This window comes from Scyliorhinus torazame, chromosome 2 (genome assembly GCF_047496885.1).
Source record: "Scyliorhinus torazame isolate Kashiwa2021f chromosome 2, sScyTor2.1, whole genome shotgun sequence".
NCBI classification, from domain to species: domain Eukaryota; kingdom Metazoa; phylum Chordata; class Chondrichthyes; order Carcharhiniformes; family Scyliorhinidae; genus Scyliorhinus; species Scyliorhinus torazame.
Genome location: NC_092708.1, coordinates 150975240 through 150996351, shown reverse-complemented (window position 1 = coordinate 150996351; position 21112 = coordinate 150975240). Strand labels below are relative to the sequence as shown.

The following is a 21112-nucleotide window of genomic DNA, read 5'->3' as shown; positions in this document are numbered from 1 at the left end:
CTGATCTCTCCACACATCTTCTCGACTGAGTAGCACTACACTCCGTATGCTTCACCTGTTGTCTGCAACTATGTGTTTACATTTGTGTATTTATGTATAACCTATGTTTTCTTTTCATGTATAGATCGATCTGCCTAGACTGTAAGCAGTACAGTACTTTTCACTGTGCCTAGGTACATGTGACAAGAAATCAAATCAAATCAAATCAAAGGAACAGGGAGGAAGGTGGATTTGAGACCAGGAAGAGATCAGCCCTGATTTGATTGAATGGCAGAGCAGACTCGAAGAGCTGAATTGCTTACTTGTGCTCCGAATTGATATGTTCCTATCGGCAAGAAAGTAGCTGTGAGGTTTCAGTAGTTCTTCACATATTTCATTGTCATGCCTTCAGCCGCACAATTTCTGCTGTGTTCTCACCTTGTTTTCAGGGCAAGTTCCAGAAAGCTTGGAAATCCATAGACGCACAGGTAAATTATAAAAGCTATATTGTGCACGATTCAACTAAAAGGGAACAAAGTCCCATAGCAAGCGCTATAAAATGTCACCCGCGTTAGATCAGTGCAACGAGAAATCAGGACACCATTTTTAAATGGTGTCCTGCTATCCAAGGCCCCCAACAGGACTCTAACGCCCCGCATTATGGGAGGGTCCCAATAATATTAGTCATGATTGAATGACGAAGCAGACTCGATGGGCTGAGTGGCCTAATTCTGCTCCTATGTCTTATGGTCTTATGGAGGTGAAGACTGGGTGAGACAGACAGGGAAGCAAATTGATGTAGTTAAGTGGGCACGGAATGGTAACCTGACACTGAATCTCACTCCAAGGACGTTACGGCATTGACAGTTTGCCTCTACTAACTGGACTGCTCACATGCACCTGACGTGCTGTAGTTAAGTGCAGAAGTCAGCGGGGTCAAATTAGCTTCTCAACTAGCTCACATTTCTCCAAGAGTCAACTCTCCACCCCCCCCCCCCCCCCCATGCATTCCCCTATGAGGTAAATTACCCCAGGAGTCAACAATCGGCCTCACAATGAGAGTATTTTCAAAGTCAGCGTCATGATCCACGGGTAGGTCGCAGGTGGTTGTCGGCAGGGTCGCGGGATCATTGGCCACAGCATTCCCAATCGCGGGAAGTTCCCAATGGCCGCGACCGGCATTTAGAAATGGCAGCCATGACTAACTTTCAGAGTGCTGGTCATTCTGCGCATATGTTCCCCCTCAGCAGTACGCAAGCCCTGGCCCAACGAGGCAGATCACCTCCTCCTGACGTCAGTGAGCCGACCCAGGAGCAGATTCTTTTTAAAAAATCGATGGGAGTCTACACTCCAGAAGCAGCGGCAGAGAACAGGTCTCAAGTCTGTACACGGGCGTCACGTGCTCTGGCAGATGAAAGATTAAAACCTTCAAAACTTCAAAGACATTTGAAGACTTAGCATGGCGCGTTTGAGGACAAACCTTTTGATTTTTTTCAAAGGATGCAGCAGGGCCTGATGGGTTTCCGGTGGAATATTATTAAAAAATCAAGGATAAGCTGGCACCCCTGATGGTGGGGATGTTTGAAGAGGCGATAGGGAAGGGGGTGTTGCTACAAACTTTGGGGCAGGCATCAATTTCCCTGTTGCTAAAAAAAGATAAGGATCCGACGGAGTGTGGGTCGTATAGGCCCATATCACTTCTGAATGTGGACGCAAAAGTATTAGCGAAGGTACTGGCGGGTAGGCTGCAGGAGAGCCTCCCGAAGGCGATAGGTGAAACTCAGATGGGGTTCGTGAAAGGGAGGCAGCTCTTTTCAAACATTAGAAGGGTACTGAACATCGTTATGGCATAGGCAGAGGGGAAGGAAACAGAGGTGGTTGTGGCATTGGCCGCTGAGAAGGCATTTGACCGGGTAGAATGGGGGTACTTGATGGCAGTTCTCGAGCGGTTTGGGATTGGACCAAGATTTGTGAACTGCGTAAAGCTACTATATAAGGAGCCGAGGGCGAGTGTCCGCATAAACAACATCAGCTCGAGATACTTTTCTCTCCACCGTGCGACTAGGCAGGGATGTCCTATGTTGCCCCTGCTGTTTGCACTCGCGATTGAGCCGTTGGCCATCGCATTAAGAAGTTCGGGGGTATGGAAAGGAATAGTGTGGGTGGGGATAGAGCATAGGGTGTCCTTGTATGCCGATGACTTGCTGTTATACGTGTCGGAACCGGGTGTGTCGATAGAGGGAATATTGGAGCTGCTTTGAGTGTTTGGGTCTTTCTCGGGATACAAACTAAATCTAGACAAGATTGAGTATTTTGTGGTGTCTCGGCCAGGGTTGGGGGCAGGGGTGGGGGGCTGCTATTCCGTAGGGCAGGGACTCACTTTAGGTACCTGGGGGTGCAGGTTGCCCGGGAGTGGGGGGGGGCTCCGCAGGTACAACATTTCTAGGTGGTGGGAGAGTGAAAGCTGATCAGGCAAGGTGGGACAGTCTCCCTCTGTCACTGGCGGGTCGCGTACAGGCGGTTAAAATGAACGTGTTGCCGCGATTTCTGTTTATTTTTCAATGCCTGCCGATTTTCCTGCCAAAGGCTTTTTTCAGAGAGATTGAGGGAAGGATTACGTCGTTCATATGGGGCGAGAAGGTGGCCAGAGTTAGAAAGGTGCTACTGCAGAGGGGAAGGCAGGCAGGGGGTTTGGGTCTTCCGAACCTGATGTATTACTACTGGGTGGCGAATGTGGAGAAGGTGCGGAGCTGGGTCAGAGGGGTTGATTCCCAGTGGGTCAGAATGGAGGAGAGTTTGTGCAGGGGATCGGGATTGAAAGCACTAGCAACAGCGCCGCTCCCGATAGCCTCGGGGAAGTACTCAGGGAGTCCGGTAATAATAGCTTCATTGAGAATTTGGAGGCAGTTTCGCCAACACTTCGGGTTGTGGGCAGGGTCAAGGGAAATGCCGATTCGGGGGAACCACAGATTTGAGCCAGGGAGGTGGGATGGAAATTTTTGGAAATGGGAGGAGAAGGGGATTAAGACACTGAAAGATTTATTTCTTAGGGGTCGGTTTGCAAGATTGAAGGAGCTGGAAGTGAAGTATGGGCTGGAGCAGGGGGAAATGTTTAGATACCATGCAGGTTCGAGATTTTGCCAGAAAAGAGATACAGAACTTCCCGGAGGAGCCAGCCTCCACATTGCTGAGGAGGTGCTGACAACAGGGGGACTGGAGAAAGGGGTAGTGTCAGCGGTTTACGGAGCTATTTTGGAAGAGGAGAAGGCACCACTGGAAGGGATCAAAGCAAAGTGGGAGGAAGAGTTGGGAGAGGATATGGAGGAGGGGTTCTGGTGTGAGGTGCTCCGGACAGTGAATGCCTCCACCTCGTGCGCGAGGTTGGGGCTGATACAGCAGAAGGTGGTATATAGAGCACACCTCATGAGGGCGAGGATGAGCCGATTCTTTGAAGGAGTAGAAGCTGTGCGTGAACGTTGCGGGGGGGGGGGGTCCCCGCTAATCACGTTCATATGTTTTGGTCCTGTCCAAAACTAGAGGATTACTGGAAGGAGGTTTTTAGGGTAATTTCTAAAGTGGTGCACGTGAAACTGGACCCAGGCTCCCGGGAGGCCATATTCAAGTATAGGAATGAGATAGAAAATCTGGTGAACTAGTGCGACGACAATAATCTCTCCCTCAATGTCAACAAAACGAAGGAGATTATCATCGACTTTAGGAAGCGTAGTGGAGAACATGCCCCTGTCTACATCAATGGGAACGAAGTAGAAAGGGTCGAGAGCTTCATGTTTTTAGGTGTACAGATCACCAACAGCCTGCCTTGGTTCCCCCATGCTGACACTATAGTTACGAAAGCCCACCAACGACTCTACTTTCTCAGAAGACTGAGGAAATTTGGCATGTCAGCTACGACCCTCACTAACTTCTACAGATGCACCATAGAAAACATTCTTTCTGGTTGTATCACAGCTTGGTATGGAGCATGCTCTACCCAAGACCGCAGGAAACTACAAAAGGTCGTGAATGCAGCCCAGTCCATCACGCAAACTAGCCTCCAATCCATTGACTCTATCTATAATTCCCGCTGCCTCAGAAAGGCATCCAGCATAATTAAGGACCCCACGCACTCCGGACATACTCTCTTCCACCTCCTTCCGTCAGGAAAAAGATACCAAAGTTTGAGGTCCCGTACCAACTGACTCAAGAACAGCTTCTTCCCTACTGCCATCAGACTTTTGAATGGACCTACCTCGTATTAAGTTTTTCCTTTCTCTACACCTTGCTATAACTGTAACATTATATTCTGCAGTCTCTCCTTCCTTATGTACGGTATGCATTGTTTGTACAGCATGCAAGAAACAATTCTTTTCACTGTATACTAATACATGTGACAATAATAAATCAAATCAAAGTGTCGGACCAGCCAGGGTTGGAAACGGGAGCGGAGGCAGATGTTGTAGCCTTCGCCTTGTTGATTGCCCGAAGGCAGATCCTGATGGGATGGAGAACAGCCTCTCCACCCTGTGTCCTGGCGTGGCGGGGGGACCTGTTGAAATTCTTGACTCTTGAGAAGGTTAAGTTTGAACTGAGGGGAAGGATAGAGGGGTTCTACAATTCATGGGCATTATTCATCATGCACTTTCAAGAACTGGATAACATCGAACATTAGTTGGGGGGGGGTGGATGGGAGGGCGGGGGGGAGGGGGGCGGTGTGTGTTGATGGTGACTATGGGTGATTCCTGATTCCTTTTTATCATTTGTTTATGTGAACATGCGGGCGAATATTTGGGGTTTGGTGGGAAGATGGGGTCGTTGTTATTGATATGGGGATTGACATATTTGTTACTGATTATTGTTTATTGTTGGTGGGTGTAAATTTGGGAGAAAATGTGAAAAAGGAGAATAAAGAAATATTTTTTAAAAAGGATGCATTGAGAGCTGGTCTGAAATTTGATAGCTCTTATCTGTGGTGGCATGTGGTCCTGGTACACTGTGGATCGGGTGCTGTAAATCAGCCAACTTTTACTCCTGCTTCCAATGTGGGAAATATTCAAGAAAAGTGCATGCATGTGTGTCAGGTGAAGCAGGGGCAAGATCAGATCTCGAATTGCACAAAGGAAATGTCTGCTTGGAGGCAGTACCTCCGAAGCAATAAATCAGCATAAGTCAGGAAAGCAGGAGTCAAGGAATAAATTGTTTAGGGAGGAAACTTGATCTAATGATTATACAATGAACAGAGTATCTACAGAGTAGAATGTATGAACTTTCAGCCATGAGAAAGTCTCTATATAATTACCTGCTTATGACAACCAGGAGTAAGTACACAGGAGAAAGTTTGCAGAATTTACTGTATCCTGCATACTTAATTTATAGATGTATTAATTTACATTAATATATATTATTCTAATATACATATATATTAGATACATATTAATGTATTTCACAATTCGTTTTTCCCATGAACACTCACATGGTATCTTACACATAGATTGCACATCAATATTGGTAACATCATCTTTTAATTACAATTTATCATTATACATGTATGTGTGCTTTTAGCAAAAAGCTCATATAAGCTGCTACAAACAAATTAAAAGCTTCCTTTTACCCACCTTGGCCACAATATTCAGTAAAACACTTTCTTTCAGAAAAAGGTTACAGTTTAGTTATATACCATAAATATGAGCTTACTGTAAAACATAAATGCATAAGAATTGAAGAACATAACTGAATAACAGATCCTTCTCTATTGTTTTGTGCATACTGAATCCTTTTGGAGAGTTAGTAGACAGTCTAGATATTTGATGGACAATGCAAAGGAAAAATTTGGTCCCTTAGGTCTGCTGCCCCACATTATTACCACCAAGTAGGATTTGATTCAAGTGAATTGATTCATCCTTATTTGCTGTTTACACTGCATCTTATGTGAGCAAGGCTTTGGCTTAGTGCTACTATTCCAGCCTCTGAGTCTGAGCTTCCAGACAATCCTGGTGAGTGTAGTTCAAAACTCTAGTTTGATTACCAGTGGAAATATTTTTGCCTGGTGGGTGTTGTTGGCCCCCTAGTCATCGTAGGGGAGCCTGTAAAAGCTTCTTGCCATCTAGGACTCCCTATGGCTGGTATAAAGATGGATTCACTTTGGCCTATCTGTTAATCAGCTTGTAAATGCTTCCACTGCTTCCCACAGTTCTCCAAGGGAAAAAGGTGAAGATACAAACACGACAATTTCTGCATCTTATCTTGGAAGCTGAACATGGGATCAAAGTGTGAATCTGCAGGGTTGTCCCAGTTGTACTGCATACAATTTTGTTTGCTACAAGTGCAAAGAAATTTTAAAAGAGTAATAGTTAAAATAGTTCCCTTTTAGTTCAGTAGGAAAGTACACTGAATGGTGCAGCACCGAGTTACACAGACCAGGAAGATGCCAGATTCAATCCCTGTCTGTGCTGGGATAGCTGGGGTGGACTTTGACAGCACTGTCGCAATGGGGCAGGGCTGTAAGATGCAGCGGGTTGTTCAAAGCTCCATTGACTTCATCAGGACTGTAAAATCCCACCAGCTTAAAATTCGATCCCTGGCCTCAGTCAGGATAGTTATTTAGGGGTGATGCAATTGGGAAGAGTCTCAAAGCTAAAGAGGAACAAAACAAAAATCAGCCAGGTCTCTGATCCCAATTGCTATTCACCTGTCGCAAGCACATTTCAATTTGAACAGCATGAGTCTTGCCCCAAGGTGGACCTTGTTCACCTACAAAGCAGTGATTGCATTTCAAAAGACAATTCCTCATGTCAACTGCTTTGAACTATTAAGGTTATATTTAAATCCAAGCATTATTCTATGTTTACACTAAAGTGAACTTAAAATGCATAAATTGAAGAAAATATTCTGAAGCACAATATATTCATAGGACAAGATATGCATTAAAATGGAATAGTTTAATCCATATGTCAAGGTGTTCCAGGTTGGAAGTGAGAAAATATGTGATTCAGACAGCTTTTCATTTGAATGGACATTGGCATATTTTAATTTGATTGATGTAATTGGCACTTTTTAATTCGGAACTAGCCCGCATCGTTAGGTATAGTTTATACATAGCCCATAATGAGCATACTGACCTGAGTGTGAATTTGAAAACAAAGTATTGACAGTATAATGTTTATCATAAATAATAAAGTGGTTTAGACCTCTAGAGTGTTTCTGGTTTACACCCAGTGTGGATGGGCGGGGCGTGGAATGTGTGTGTGTAAGTGGTTTCATGGCGTCAGCGAGAATGGTAAATGAGGCATGCGGAATTAGGTGGGTGCCGAAGTTTTGATTTCCTGAAGGCGAGTTGAGCTGCAGAGTTAATGTCAATGACGTCTTTATGATATGTCAAGCCTCGTGCCAGCTTGTGGCTGTTTCTCACTTGTAATACTGTTGCATGCCATGAGTACTCATTAGCGTAAACCCTTGAACAATTACATCCAAAATAAAGTCAGTGGTGTATAAAATCTCATGGTACCCAGTTCATATTTGGTTAAAGGTGCCATGCAACAATCGGCTTTGTGAAGTTTTTCTTGTTGATTTCTGCAGCACAAGGCAGGGGATGAGGAGAGTGGCAGCTTGTGTCGGAACCCATGAACGGCAAGAGTGAGTCAGTGGTGAGGAGGAGGTTAGTGTGGAGTTGGGTTGAAGGCATGGAGCAGTGGCAGAGGGATCAAAGGGAAGACAGAGGGTGGGTATGGAAGGGTGGAAGAGGGAAGGGCCTGGCTTCCTGGGGTGATGGGAACAGTCAATCAAAGTGCAGAAATGAGGGGGCCTAAAGGTTGGTGTCAGTACTGTCCACATGTGGATCCGTCTCAGGGTGTTGGCTGGCAGAGTCCTTACAAGGCTTATGAGTTCACCTCCCCACCCCATTGAGAGTGGTTACAGACAATGCCCTTTACAATGCATAGAAGAGAGCCTGCTGATTCTACAAGTTCAGCCATGTCCTACAGAGTGTGAAATACAAAACTTGACATGAGCATGAACATTCAGTAAAAAGAGTGAATGCAAAAACACATCACTGTTTTTTTCACAATAAAGATATCTCCCTAACTCCCCTGTAACCATCAATGCGTTCCAACTTAAAGGTGTGCCAGAATATTTAGTTCTCAGGCTAAACTAATCGCAACAAATAACGATTATGCCAACATGAATAAAGTGAAGCCAATGTATTGTTTACAAGTGAAATTTAAATTTGAAAAAGAAAACACCCATACCACTCACCTTTATGCTCCCAATAGGCCTTATGATAATGGCATTGGAGTTCGGCAGGAAAGTTTAGGCTGTAATGCAGAGCTTCTCTGTTTGACCAGGAGGCTCAAGTGGAGCTGCAGCAGTGTCAACTGACGGCAGTTTCACCACACAAAAGCCTCCACTGCTGTGTGGATTTAAAGCGTTTCCCGTGCATGCCACCACTTTAAATTTTAATTGTAATTGTGTGGGGACCACAAAAAGCAAGAGAGTGGAAGTGGCGCCCACTTCCCATTCCACCAGCGGGAATGGTGTGTCATCGTGAAAATTCCGCTCTGTCTGAGTTTCACTGGAATATATATAATATATTTATAGTGTTAGTGGCTGCACAGTAGTTAAATATATCATCTTAATAATCTTGAGATTTAGCCTCCATGCTAGTGCTCTTGATTTTTGCTTAATCAAACACTGTATAATCTTTCTTTAAATTTCATACTGTGAACCTGACTCTATAATGTAAGATTACCTTTGGTTTCGTTATATTGCTGATTGAAGCACGAGGTCCAAACCTGATGCATGTATTGACTTGTATTTTTAATATATGTTAACATATTATTAACTATCCTTTTTAAATGGAAAGGCAATTTAAAAATGGGGTTGTTATCAGAGGTTCACTTTAGAAATGATGCTCATAATGGTATCCAAATGCTTGGGACATCTGTAAGCTACTAAGCCCCCTGTATTGGCCCACCTATCTACCCCAGTGGCCCCGTTCACTGGCGCATTATAGATCAGCTCAGGAAGTTCATCCAAATTACCATCTTTTCTTCTTTTCAAGCATTCTCTAAAGTCTACCATACCGCCTCCTAAAGACCTCAATATAGCATGAGGTGCACAGCAGTCCCATTTGAAAGTGGTGTCTTCAGACAAAAGATAGACACTGACAAAGCCTTGCACAGCACAGAGGCTCTTATAGCCAGCACCAGCTGCATAGTACAGTCTCAGCATCGACAATGCCGTCTTGATACTTTCATTTTCACTTGTACTGATGACAGCTGACAATTTATGGTCTCCAGGTTGCAGGTCTTCATCCTCCCTTGAATCTTCGCACTGATCATCAGTTGGTTGAGGAGTAGCATTTGCATCCTGATTTTGCAGTGAACATATGTTGATATCTTTATAAGACAGCCCCCAGAAATACTGTCCTCGCCATCTGAGGAGAAAAGCAAAAATATGAAATGATGATGTTATGTTGGCCATTTATATAGAAATATTAAGTCAAAACAGGAGGAGAGTGCCATTCAGTCCCTTGAATCTGTTCTTCCATTGTATTAGATCATGGCTGATCTGTATCTTAACTTCATTTACCCTCCTTCCTCCTGTATCCCTTAACACCCTTGAGTAACAAAAATGGTAGTACACGTGTTCAAAATGTGCAGGTTAGGTGGATGGGTCATGATAAATTGCCCCTCAGTGTCCAAAAGGTTAGGTGGGGGTACTGGGTTACTGGAATAGAGTGGAAGCCTGGGCTTAAGTAGGGTACTCTTTCCAAGGGCCAGTGCAGACACAATGGCCTCCTTCTGCACTGTAAATTCTATGATTCTATGAAATGCCTAGATGAAGCAGTTCTTTTGAATGTTTTTCACGATAACTTTTGCAGCTACGTAGATATATTTGGTTGGATTCTCCAGCTGCATGTTTCTCGACGGAGTGCCATTCGCTGGCAACAGGATTCTGTCTTCCCACTGCTTGTCAATGGGATTTCCCATTGAAGTCTCCCCACGCCGCCGGGAAGCATATGGGCAGGGGAGTGCTGCCAGCAGGAAAAGAGTATCCCAACTGCAGGAGAATTCCAGCCATTAAATACATTTTACAGAAGTATTTCTGTCTGTATGACGTTAATTATTCTGTAGGGTAAGAGACTGGACACTCATTATTTCCACTTTGATAACATACACTGTTGATTCCACACAATTTCACACAAGTTGCTTCATGTCTTATAATATTGATCAAACAATAAAAGATAACTCAGCCATCTTTGGCCTGCTGCAACGTGCCAGTGAAGCCTAGCACAAGCTGGAGGAGCAGCAGCTCATCTTCCAATTAGGCACGTTACCGTCCTTGGGACTCAACATTGAGTTCAACAGCTTTTGGCTGTGACCTTTCTCCTCCATCTTCATCCTTTCTTAATCCAAAATATTTTTTATCTCAACATTAAAAAAAACCTCCAATCCATCTGTCTCTTGACGTGGAGATGCCGGCATTGGACTGGGGTGAGCACAGGAACACAGGAAGAAGTCGTACAACACCAGGTTAAAGTCCAACAGGTTTGTTTCAAATCACTAGAATTCAGAGCACTGCTCCTTCCTCTGAGGAAGGAGCAACGCATCAGTCTCTTGTTCATTAGTTTTGCTTGCACTGAGCACTGACCTTTGTTCTCCCATTAACACAATCTGCTATTTTACCTTTATGCCAACATCAGCACCTTCTTTAGCCCTTCACACTGCCCATTAACGCTTCCTCTGTCTCAAGCCCTACACATCTTTGTTGCAATCTCTCCTTGCTCCCACTTATCTCTGAGCGTCTACCCTGCTCCAGCTGCTCCACCCCCTCTTATACAGTATATAATCCATTTTCCCCTCTCTTTAGCTCTGAAGAAGTCATACAGATATGAAACGTTAACTCTGCTTCTCTCTCCACAGACACTGCCAGGCCTGCTGAGTTTTATTTATTATAAAAGATAATGAGCACTTTCCAGTCAGGAGGCTAGCCTTATACTGAGCTTACAACACTAAAAACTTGCATTTATGTCAAACTTTTAAGGTGAGATAATATCCCAAGTTGCATCACAGAAGCACAATTAAGAAGGTTATACACTGAGTCAAAAGAAAAGATATCAGAAGAGGTGTCCAAAGATATGTCAAAGAGAGGTGTTTTAAAGGAGGAGAGAAGCAATAGGGTTTAGATAGGAAATGTCAAAGCATGAAATCTAGGCACTGGGATGGGTGGGTCAGGTGATAGGAAGATTAAAGATGGTTGATGTGTTTCAAGAGCTGGGGGAGGTTACAGAATTGGGGAGAGGCAACAATAATAAGGTTAATTCACAGGAATTAACTTTTTAAGCTTGAGCCATTGGAGAACCCAGAGCCAATGCAGATCAGTAAAGAAAGGGGTGATCTGTAACTGAATATGGGATAGGCCACGGCTAATTTCTGGAGTGTTTGGGTAGCTTGTGAGAGGATATAAACATTACAAAGTCGACTCCGCATACTTGGGGCGTTCAGCTGCAGATGAGATGGGTGATGTTACAGAAATGGATAAGGAAGTCTTTATGATAACGAATTTATGGGGCACAATCATAGCTCAGGGTCAGATAAGATGCTAAGAAAACAGTCTAGTCCAGCAACAGCTGGAGATACAACTGGCAGTGAGGGTATGAGGAAGGGGACTCTTGTTTAACTCCAGAGGTGATGGGGCAGGGACATGGATATAGCTTGCTTTTGGAGTTGATGTGGCTTTGATCTGATAGATAGGTTGAAGCCAATTAAAGGCAGACTTATGTGTTGGACGATAGAGGTAGATGAAGTCAAATGTTTCAGGGTTATTAATTAGGTTATGGAGGGTAATTCACCATGACGAGGGAAGATTTCATCTGTGTCAATATTCAGCCCCATTTAGTGCTTTGGCAAGAATGGAAACTTGATTGGAGAGATTCACAGAGATGAAGGAAAGATAGCCATGGAATTGCAAGGCTACAACAGGTTCAAGGGCCTTGAAGAAGGAAGCAAATTTGGAGATGATGGAGTGATTATCACAGATGGGCAGCTCGAGAGTTTGTTTTTGAAGGTTGGGCGATAATGGTGCTCGAGAGGGGGATGTACCTGAAGAAAGGGAATTACTTACAATGCCAGCTAGCATAGGGGCCAGGAAGTAAAGTTGTGTGTTAGCAGCATAGCGAGATTAGGATCAAGGGTGTTGGATTTTATGGATGAAATGAGTTTAGCGAATGTCTGAGGGGAGGCAGGAAAGTAGAAACACATGTGATTTCAGAGCTAAAAGGGCAAGGAGAATGGGGAAGGTAGCAGAATTAGATGAATGGAGCATCTGACAGTTGGTTGCACCTGCTGTGGAAGGCAAAGGTGGAGGAGGCAGAAGAGAGGTATAAAGGAGACAGTTGGTAGGGGAGAAAAGATACAAGAGTTATCTTTGAACTACAGAATTATCCTGGATGGTCTTGTCAGAGCACAGTGAGGGCTCATAGTCCAATTAGAGCACTGGTGGATGGTTAAACCAGTTAGAACATAATTTAGTTAGGAACAGAGGTAGGCCATTGGCCCATCGGGCCTGCTCCACCTTTCAACAAGATCATGGCTGACCTTCTCCCACAACCTGACCTATCTGCACCATCCTCCCATTTCTTAATTGTTTTTAATACCCCAAAATCTCTGAACCATTGACCTTAAACTCTACAGCCAGACCTGCTGCATATTTCCAGTACTTTCAGTTTTTATTTCAGATTTCCAACATCTAGAATTTTTGCTTTTAGGTCTATTGACCTCCGACTTGAACATACTCGACAAGTATACATGGGTCTCTGGTGAGAGTTCAAAAATTCATAACTTTTCGTGAAGAGATTTCTCCTCACCTCAGCTGTGTATGGACAACTCCTTATTCCATAGAACATAGAACAGTACAGCACAGAACAGGCCCTCGATGTTGTGCCGGGCATTGTCCGAAACCAAGATCAAGCTATCCCACTCCTTGTCATTCTGTAGTGCTCCATGTGCCTATCCAATAACCGCTTGAAAGTTCCTAAAGTGTCCGACTCCACTATCACAGCAGGCTGTCCATTCCACACCCTAACCACTCTGAGTAAAGAACATACCTCGGACATCCCTCCTATATCTCCCACCTTGAACCTTATAGTTATGCCACCTTGTAACAGCTACATCCACCCGAGGAAATAGTCTCTGAACGACCACTCTATCTATCCTCCTCATCATCTTATAAACCTCTATTAAGTCGCCTCTCATCCTCCTCCACTCCAAAGAGAAAAGCCCTAGCTCCCTCCATCTTTCCTCATAAGACCTATCCTGCAAACCAGGCAGCATCCTGGTAAATCTCCTTTGCACCCTTTCCAATGCTTCCACATCCTTCCAATGGTGAGGTGACCAGAACTGCACACAATACTCCAAATGTGGTCTCACCAGGGTCATGTACAGTTGCAGCATAACCCCACGGCTCTTAAACTCAAGCCCCCTGCTAATAAATGCTAACACACTATAGGCCTTCTTCACGGCTCTATCCACTTGAGTGGCAACCTTCAGAGATCTGTGGACATGAACCCCAAGATCTCTCTGTTCCTCCACATTCCTCAGAACCCTGCCATTGACCCTGTAATCCGTTTTCAATTTTTTCTACCAAAATGAATCACCTCGCACTTATCAGGGTTAAACTCCATCTGCCATTTTTCAACCCAGCTCTGCATCCTATCAGTGTCTCTTTGCAGCCTATAATAGCCCGCCACCTTATCCACTACTCCACCAATCTTGGTGTCATCAGCAAATTTACTGACCCACCCTTCAGTCCCCTCCTCCAAGTCATTGATAAAAATCACAAATAGCAGAGGACCCAGCAATGATCCCTGTGGTACACCGCTGGTAACTGGTCTCCAGTCTGAAAATTTTCCATCCACCACCACCCTCTGTCTTCTATGTGATAGCCAGTTACTTATCCAATTGGCCAAATTTCCCTCTATCCCACACCTCCTTACTTTCTTCATAAGCCGACCATGGGGAACCTTATCAAACGCCTTACTAAAATCCATGTATGCGACATCAAATGCTCTACCTTCATCTACACACTTAATTACCTCCTCAAAGAATTCAATCAAATTTGTGAGGCAAGACTTACCCTTCACGAATCCGTGTTGACTATCCCGGATTAAGCTGCATCTTTCCAAATGGTCATAAATCCTATCCTTCAGGACCTTTTCCATTAATTTACCAACCACCGAAGGAAGACTAACTGGCCTATAATTACCAGGGTCATTCCTATTCCCTTTCTTGAACAGAGGAATAACATTCGCCACTCTCCAGTCCTCTGGTACTATCCCCGTGGACAGTGAGGACCCAAAGATCAAAGCCAAAGGCTCTGCAATCTCATCCCTTGCCTCCCAAAGAATCCTTGGATATATCCCATTTGGCCCAGGGGACTTGTCGACCCTTAGGTTTTTCAAAATTGCTAATACATCCTTCCTCAGAACATCTACCTCCTCCAGCCTACCCGCCTGTATCACACTCTCATCCTCAAAAACATGGCCCCTCTCCTTGGTGAACACTTGGTGAAGAAAAGTATTTATTCAACGCCTCTCCTATTTCTTCTGAATCCATGCAAGAGTTCCCACTACTGTCCTTGACCGGCCCTAACCTCACCCTGGTCATTCTTTTATTTCCCACATAAGAGTAAAAAGCCTTGGGGTTTTCCTTGATCCGACCCGCCAAGGACTTCTCATGCCCCCTCCTAGCTCTCCTAAGCCCTTTTGTTTAGCTCATTCCTTGCTACCTTGTAACCCTCAAGCGACCCAACTGAACCTTGTTTTCTCATCCTTACGTACGCTTCCTTTTACCTCTTGACAAGACATTCGACCTCTTTTGTGAACCATGGTTCCCTCACACGGCCATTTCCTCCCTGCCTGACAGGGACATACCTATCAAGGACACATAGTATTTGTTCCTTGAACAAGCCCCACTTTTCATTTGTGCCTTTCCCTGACAGTTTCTGTTCCAATCTTACGCTCCCTAATTCTTGCCTAATCACATCATAATTTCCCCTCCCCCACTTATAAACCTTGCCCTGCCGTATGGCCCTATCCCTCTCCATTGCAATAGTGAAAGACACCGAATTGTGGTTACTATCTCCAAAGTGCTCACCCACAAACAAATCTAACACTTGGTCCGGTTCATTACCCAGTACCAAATCCAATGTGGCCCCCCCTCTTGTCGGCCTATCCACATATTGTGTCAGGAAACCCTCCCTGCACACTGTACAAAAACTGCCCCATCCGAACTGTTCGACCTATAGAGGTTCCAATCAATATTTGGAAAGTTAAAGTCACCCATGACAACTACCATGAGACCTCCACACCTATCCATAATCTGTTTTGCAATTTCTTCCTCCACATCTCCATTACTATTTGGGGGCCTATAGAAAACTCCTAACACTGTGACCGCTCCTTTCCTATTTCTAACTTCGGTCCATATTACCTCAGTAGGCAGATCCCCTTCGAACTGCCTTTCTGCAGCCGTTAAACTATCCTTTTTAAAAAAAAATATGTTTTACTGAAATTTTTTCGATCAAAAGTTTTCCCCCTTACAGAACAAACATAACAGTAAAGAAAGCTTAACAATAAACAAATGGCTAATCAACATGGTAATCTAATCATTTAACATAAACTAAAACTTCCACGCCCCCCCCCCCCCCCCCTCCCCCCTGGGTTGCTGCTGCTGGTCATCTGTCTTCCCTCTAACGTTCCTCTAGGTAGTCGAGGCATGGCTGCCACCGCCTGATGAACCCTTGAGCCGATCCTCTCAGGGCAAACTTTATCCGCTCCAGTTTTATGAACCCCGCCATATCGTTTACCCAGGCCTCCAGTCCAGGGGGTTTCGCCTCCTTCCACATGAGTAGAATCCTACGCCGGGCTACTAGGGACGCAAAGGCCACAACGTCGGCCTCTTTCGCCTCCTGCACTCCCGGCTCATCCGCCACTCCAAATAGAGCTAGCCCCCAGTCTGGTTTGACCCGGGCCTTCACCACCTTAGAAATCACTCCCGTCACTCCCTTCCAATACCCCTCCAGTGCCGGGCACGACCAAAACATATGTGCGTGGTTTGCCGGGCTTCCGCCGCACCTCCCACACTTGTCCTCCACTCCAAAGAACCTGCTCAGTCTTGCTCCCGTTATGTGTGCTCTATGTAGCACCTTGAATTGAATCAGGCTAAGCCTGGCGCATGAGGAAGAGGAATTTACCCTGCTTAGGGCATCAGCCCACATACCATCCTCTATCTCCTCCCCTAGCTCTTCTTCCCACTTTCCTTTTAGTTCGCCCACCAACTCCTCCCCCTCTTCCCTCATCTCTCGGTATATCTCTGACACCTTGCCCTCTCCGACCCACACCCCCGAAAGCACTCTGTCCTGAATCCCCTGTACCGGGAGCAGCGGAAATTCCCTCACCTGTTGTCTAGTGAACGCCCTCACCTGCATATATCTAAGGAAGTTTCCCCAGGGCAGCTTATACTTTTCCTCCAATGCTCCCAAGCTCGCAAACGTCCCATCTATAAATAAATCTCTCACCCTCCTAATTCCCAACTGGTGCCAGCTCTGAAATCCTCCATCCATTCTTCCTGGGGCAAACCTATGGTTGTTCCTGATTGGGGACCCCACCAGGGCTCCCCGCACACCTCTCTGTCGCCTCCATTGTCCCCAGATATTCAATGTTGCCGCCACCATCGGGTTTGTGGTAAACTTTTTTGGTGAGAACGGTAGCGGCGCCGACACCAGCGCCTCTAAGCTCGTCCCTTTACAGGACTTTCTCTCCAGTCTTTTCCACGCCGCTCCCTCTACCTCCATCATCCATTTACGAATCATCGCCACATTGGCGGCCCAATAGTAGTCGCCCAAATTCGGTAGCGCCAATCCTCCTCTGTCCCTGCTACGTTGTAGGAACCCCCTCCTTACCGTCGGGACTTTCCTTGCCCACACGAAGCTCGTGATGCTCCTGTCTATTTTTTTGAAAAAGGTCTTAGTGATTAGTATAGGGAGACATTGAAATACAAATAAGAACCTCGGGAGGACCATCATCTTAATTGCCTGCACTCTGCCCGCCAACGACAGAGGCTGCATGTCCCACCTCTTGAAGTCCTCCTCCATTTGTTCTACCAATCGTGTCAGATTAAGTCTGTGCAAGGTTCCCCAGCTCCTAGCGATCTGAATCCCCAGGTATCGGAAGTTTCTTTCCACTTTCCTTAGAGGCAGGCTTTCTATTTCTCTACTCTGGTCCCCTGGGTGTATCACAAATAGTTCACTCTTCCCCATGTTAAGCCTATATCCCGAGAAATCTCCGAACTCCCTCAACATCCGCATAACCTCTATCATCCCCCCCCGCTGGGTCCGACACATACAACAGTAGGTCATCTGCGTATAGCGAGACTCGGTGTTCTTCTCCCCCTCTAATCACCCCTCTCCATTTCCTGGAGTCTCTCAACGCCATGGCCAGAGGTTCAATTGCCAACGCGAACAACAGTGGAGACAGCGGGCATCCCTGTCTTGTTCCCCTATATAATCGGAAATACTCCGATCTTTGCCGACCCGTGACTACACTTGCCGTTGGGGCCCCACAAAAAAGTTTGACCCAGCTAATAAACCCGTTCCCGAACCCAAACCTCCTTAACACCTCCCATAAATACTCCCACTCCACCCTATCAAATGCCTTCTCTGCATCCATTGCCGCCACTATCTCTGCCTCCCCCTCCACTGGGGGCATCATTATCATCCCTCATAGTCGTCACACGTTAACATTCAGTTGTCTCCCTTTTACGAACCCTGTCTGGTCTTCGTGCACCACCCCCGGGACACAGTCCTCTATCCTCGATGCCAGTACCTTTGCCAGCAATTTGGCGTCCACATTCAATAATGAAATAGGTCTATAGGACCCGCACTGCAACGGATCTTTATCCCTCTTCAAAGTTAGCGATATCGTCGCCTCCGACATTGTCGGGGGTAAAGTCCCTCCTTCCCTGGCCTCATTGAACGTCCTCACCAACAACGGGGCCAACAAGTCCACATATTTCCGATAAAATTCCACCGGCAACCCGTCTGGTCCCGGAGCCTTCCCTGCTTGCATGTTCCCCAGCCCCTTAATAACCTCGTCCACCCCAATCGGTGCCCCCAAGCCTTCCACCTCCTGCTCCTCCACCCTCGGGAACCTCAATTGATCCAGGAACTGCCGCATCCCCTCCTCTCCCTCTGGGGGTTGGGACCTATACAGTCCCTCATAAAAGGTCTTGAACACCTCATTTATCTTCCCTGCTCTTCGCACCGTGGCTCCCTTTTCGTCTCTAATTCCCCCTATCTCCCTCGCCGCTGTCCTCTTTCGCAACTGATGAGCCAGCAGGCGACTAGCCTTTTCCCCATATTCATACCTCCTCCCCTGTGCCTTCCTCCACAGCACCTCCGCCTTTCTGGTGGTCAGGAGGTCAAACTCCGTCTGGAGTCGTCTCCTCTCCCTGTACAGTCCCTCCTCCGGGGTCTCTGCAAATTCCCTATCCACCCTTAAAATCTCCCCCAGTAATCTTTCCCTTTCCTTGGCCTCTGTTTTCCCTTTGTGGGCCCCAATGGAGATCAGCTCTCTTCTGACCACCGCTTTTAGTGCTTCCCATACCACTCCCACACGGACCTCCCCATCGTCAATGACCTCCAGGTATCTCTCAATACACCCCCGCACTCTTCCACACACTCCCTCGTCCGCCATCAATCCCACATCTAATCGCCAGAGTGCTCTCTGCTCCCTTTCCTTTCCTAGTTCCAGGTCCACCCAGTGTGGGGCATGGTCCGAAACTGCTATGGCTGAATACTCAGCTTCTTCCACCCTTGAGATCAACGACCTTCCCAAAACAAAAAAATCTATCCGGGAGTACACTTTATGGACGTGGGAGAAGAAGGAGAACTCCCTGGCCCTCGGTCTAAGAAATCGCCATGGATCCACTCCCCCCATTTGGTCCATAAACCCCTTGAGCACCTTGGCCGCTGCCGGCCTTCTTCAGGTCTTTGAGCTGGATCTAACTAGCCCCGGGTCCAGCACGGTATTGAAGTCCCCTCCCAATATCAAGTTTCCTACCTCCAGGTCCGGTATACGACCCAGCATCCGTCTCATAAATCCCGCATCGTCCCAATTCGGGGCATATACATTAACCAACACGACCTCCATTCCCTCCAGCCTGCCACTCACCATTACATATCTACCTCCGCTATCTGCTACGATGTTCTTTGCTTCAAATGCTACCCGTTTCCCCACCAATATGGCCACCCCTCTATTCTTTGCATCTAGTCCTGAGTGGAACACCTGTCCCACCCATCCTTTCCTTAACCTAACTTGGTCCGCCACATTCAGGTGCGTCTCTTGGAGCATAGCCACGTCTGCCCTTAGTCCTTTCAAATGCGCGAGCACTCGGGCTCTTTTAATCGGTCCGTTCAGGCCTCTCACGTTCCACGTGATCAGCCTCACTAGGGGGCTACCTGCCCCCCTCCCGTGTCGACTAGCCATCACCTTCTCTAGGCCAGTCCCATATCCCGCCTCCGCGCTCCCGCTCGCTCCCCCAGCGTCGCACACCATCCCCGTACACCCACTCTTTAGCCATTTCCTTTTTGATTTCCGCAGCAGCACCGTTAAACTATCCTTGATTAACAATGCTACTCCTTCACCTCGTTTACCACCTTCCCTACTCTTACTGAAACATCTATACCCCAAAACTTCCAACAAGCATTCCTGTCCCTGTTCTAACCATGTCTCCGTAATGGCCACAACATCATAGTCCCAAGTACCAATCCACGCTCCAAGTTCACCTACCTTATTCCAGATGCTCCTTGCATTGAAGTAGACACACTTCAACCCACCTTTCTGTCTGCCGGTACACTCCTGCGACCTTGATACCCTCCTCAGTACCTCACTACTCTCAACACTGGCTTCTGAACTACAGCTTGTTTTCTCATCCCCTGACAAATTAGTTCCAGGACATAGAAAAATAGAAAATAGGAGCAGGAGTAGGCCATTCGATCCTTCCAGCCCGCTCTTCTATTCATTATCATGGCTGTCATCCAATTAAATAGCCTGTTCTCACCTCCCCCCCATATCCTTTGATCCATTTAGCCCAAAGAGCTATGTCACACTCCTTCTTATAAACAGACACGGAGCGATCTTCCCAAAAGGGAACAAAGTCCCCGAGCGAGTGCATTTAGCCGTATGTTTCCCTGCTTTCGCAGTGCCGAAAAACACATGGCTATTCAATGCGACTCGTGTTCAATAAGGGGCCTGAACGGGGAACGCGCGGCCGGGGCCGCATATTGCCCCGTTTTCTACAATGGGGAACTCCGCTTGCCGAACTCCCCATTGTAGCGTGAGATCGGGACGCCATTTATCTCCAAGGCCCCCGAAAGAATCCCCGACCTCCCCCGCAGCCCAAACACGATATGGCAGTGCCCTTGCCAGCTGGAAGTGCAACCTGGGTACCTTGGCAGTGCCAGGGTACCCAGGAGGCACCAGCAGTGCCAGAACACCACCCGACCCAAAGGGCATGCAGCTGGGGGCCTCCAATCCCCTTGGAGACCCCCACAAGTGCCATTGCATCTGGTCACTGTTTATGGGGAACAGTGCTGAGCAGCTGAGCAGTGCTGCGGCGAAGGGGTTGAATCCCAAAGCCTCAGGTACCTCGCTCTAATATGCAGATTTGCCATAAAGCGATCCCGCCTATTGTATCTACTCAACCTATTGTATCTACTCAACACACTGCAAGGCATCGAAGTCCGTGATGGAAGGTCTAAAGACGCTACACCAGCTTTGAGTCACTGGTAATTTAGATGCGAATTGGTGCGCTTAACAGAAATTCACATTCTATGTAGCAACTCTAGGTCTTCAGGCACAGCATGATGAACGGAGAATAGTGATGCTGCTCACTGTAGCAGGTCTACAAGCTATAGATATCTTCGCATTCGATAACGAAACGGATAAAATAACTTTGATGAAAAAATTTGATCAGCATTGCACACCAAAGAAAAACGAGATGTTCGAGCACTGTCTTTCTCGCACACGTACACAGCAGGCAGGTGAATCATGAGATAATTTTTTTTAATAGACTTCAGGTTGAAG

The 21112-nt window shown here is 46.5% G+C and overlaps 1 protein-coding gene across 3 annotated transcripts in view; it reads right to left on the bottom strand.

Annotated features, from left to right (window-relative positions):
* Positions 1-5479: 5479 nt before the first annotated feature.
* LOC140392734 (inositol polyphosphate 1-phosphatase-like) overlaps positions 5480-21112 on the bottom strand; it is a 136669-nt gene continuing 121036 nt past the window's right edge. For all 3 annotated transcript variants that reach the window (XM_072478305.1, XM_072478295.1, XM_072478315.1), the window contains one exon: positions 5480-9406. In XM_072478305.1, coding sequence (XP_072334406.1) covers positions 8857-9406 — 550 coding nt within the window. In that variant the 3' untranslated portion in view covers positions 5480-8856. The remainder of the gene's footprint in view (positions 9407-21112) is intronic.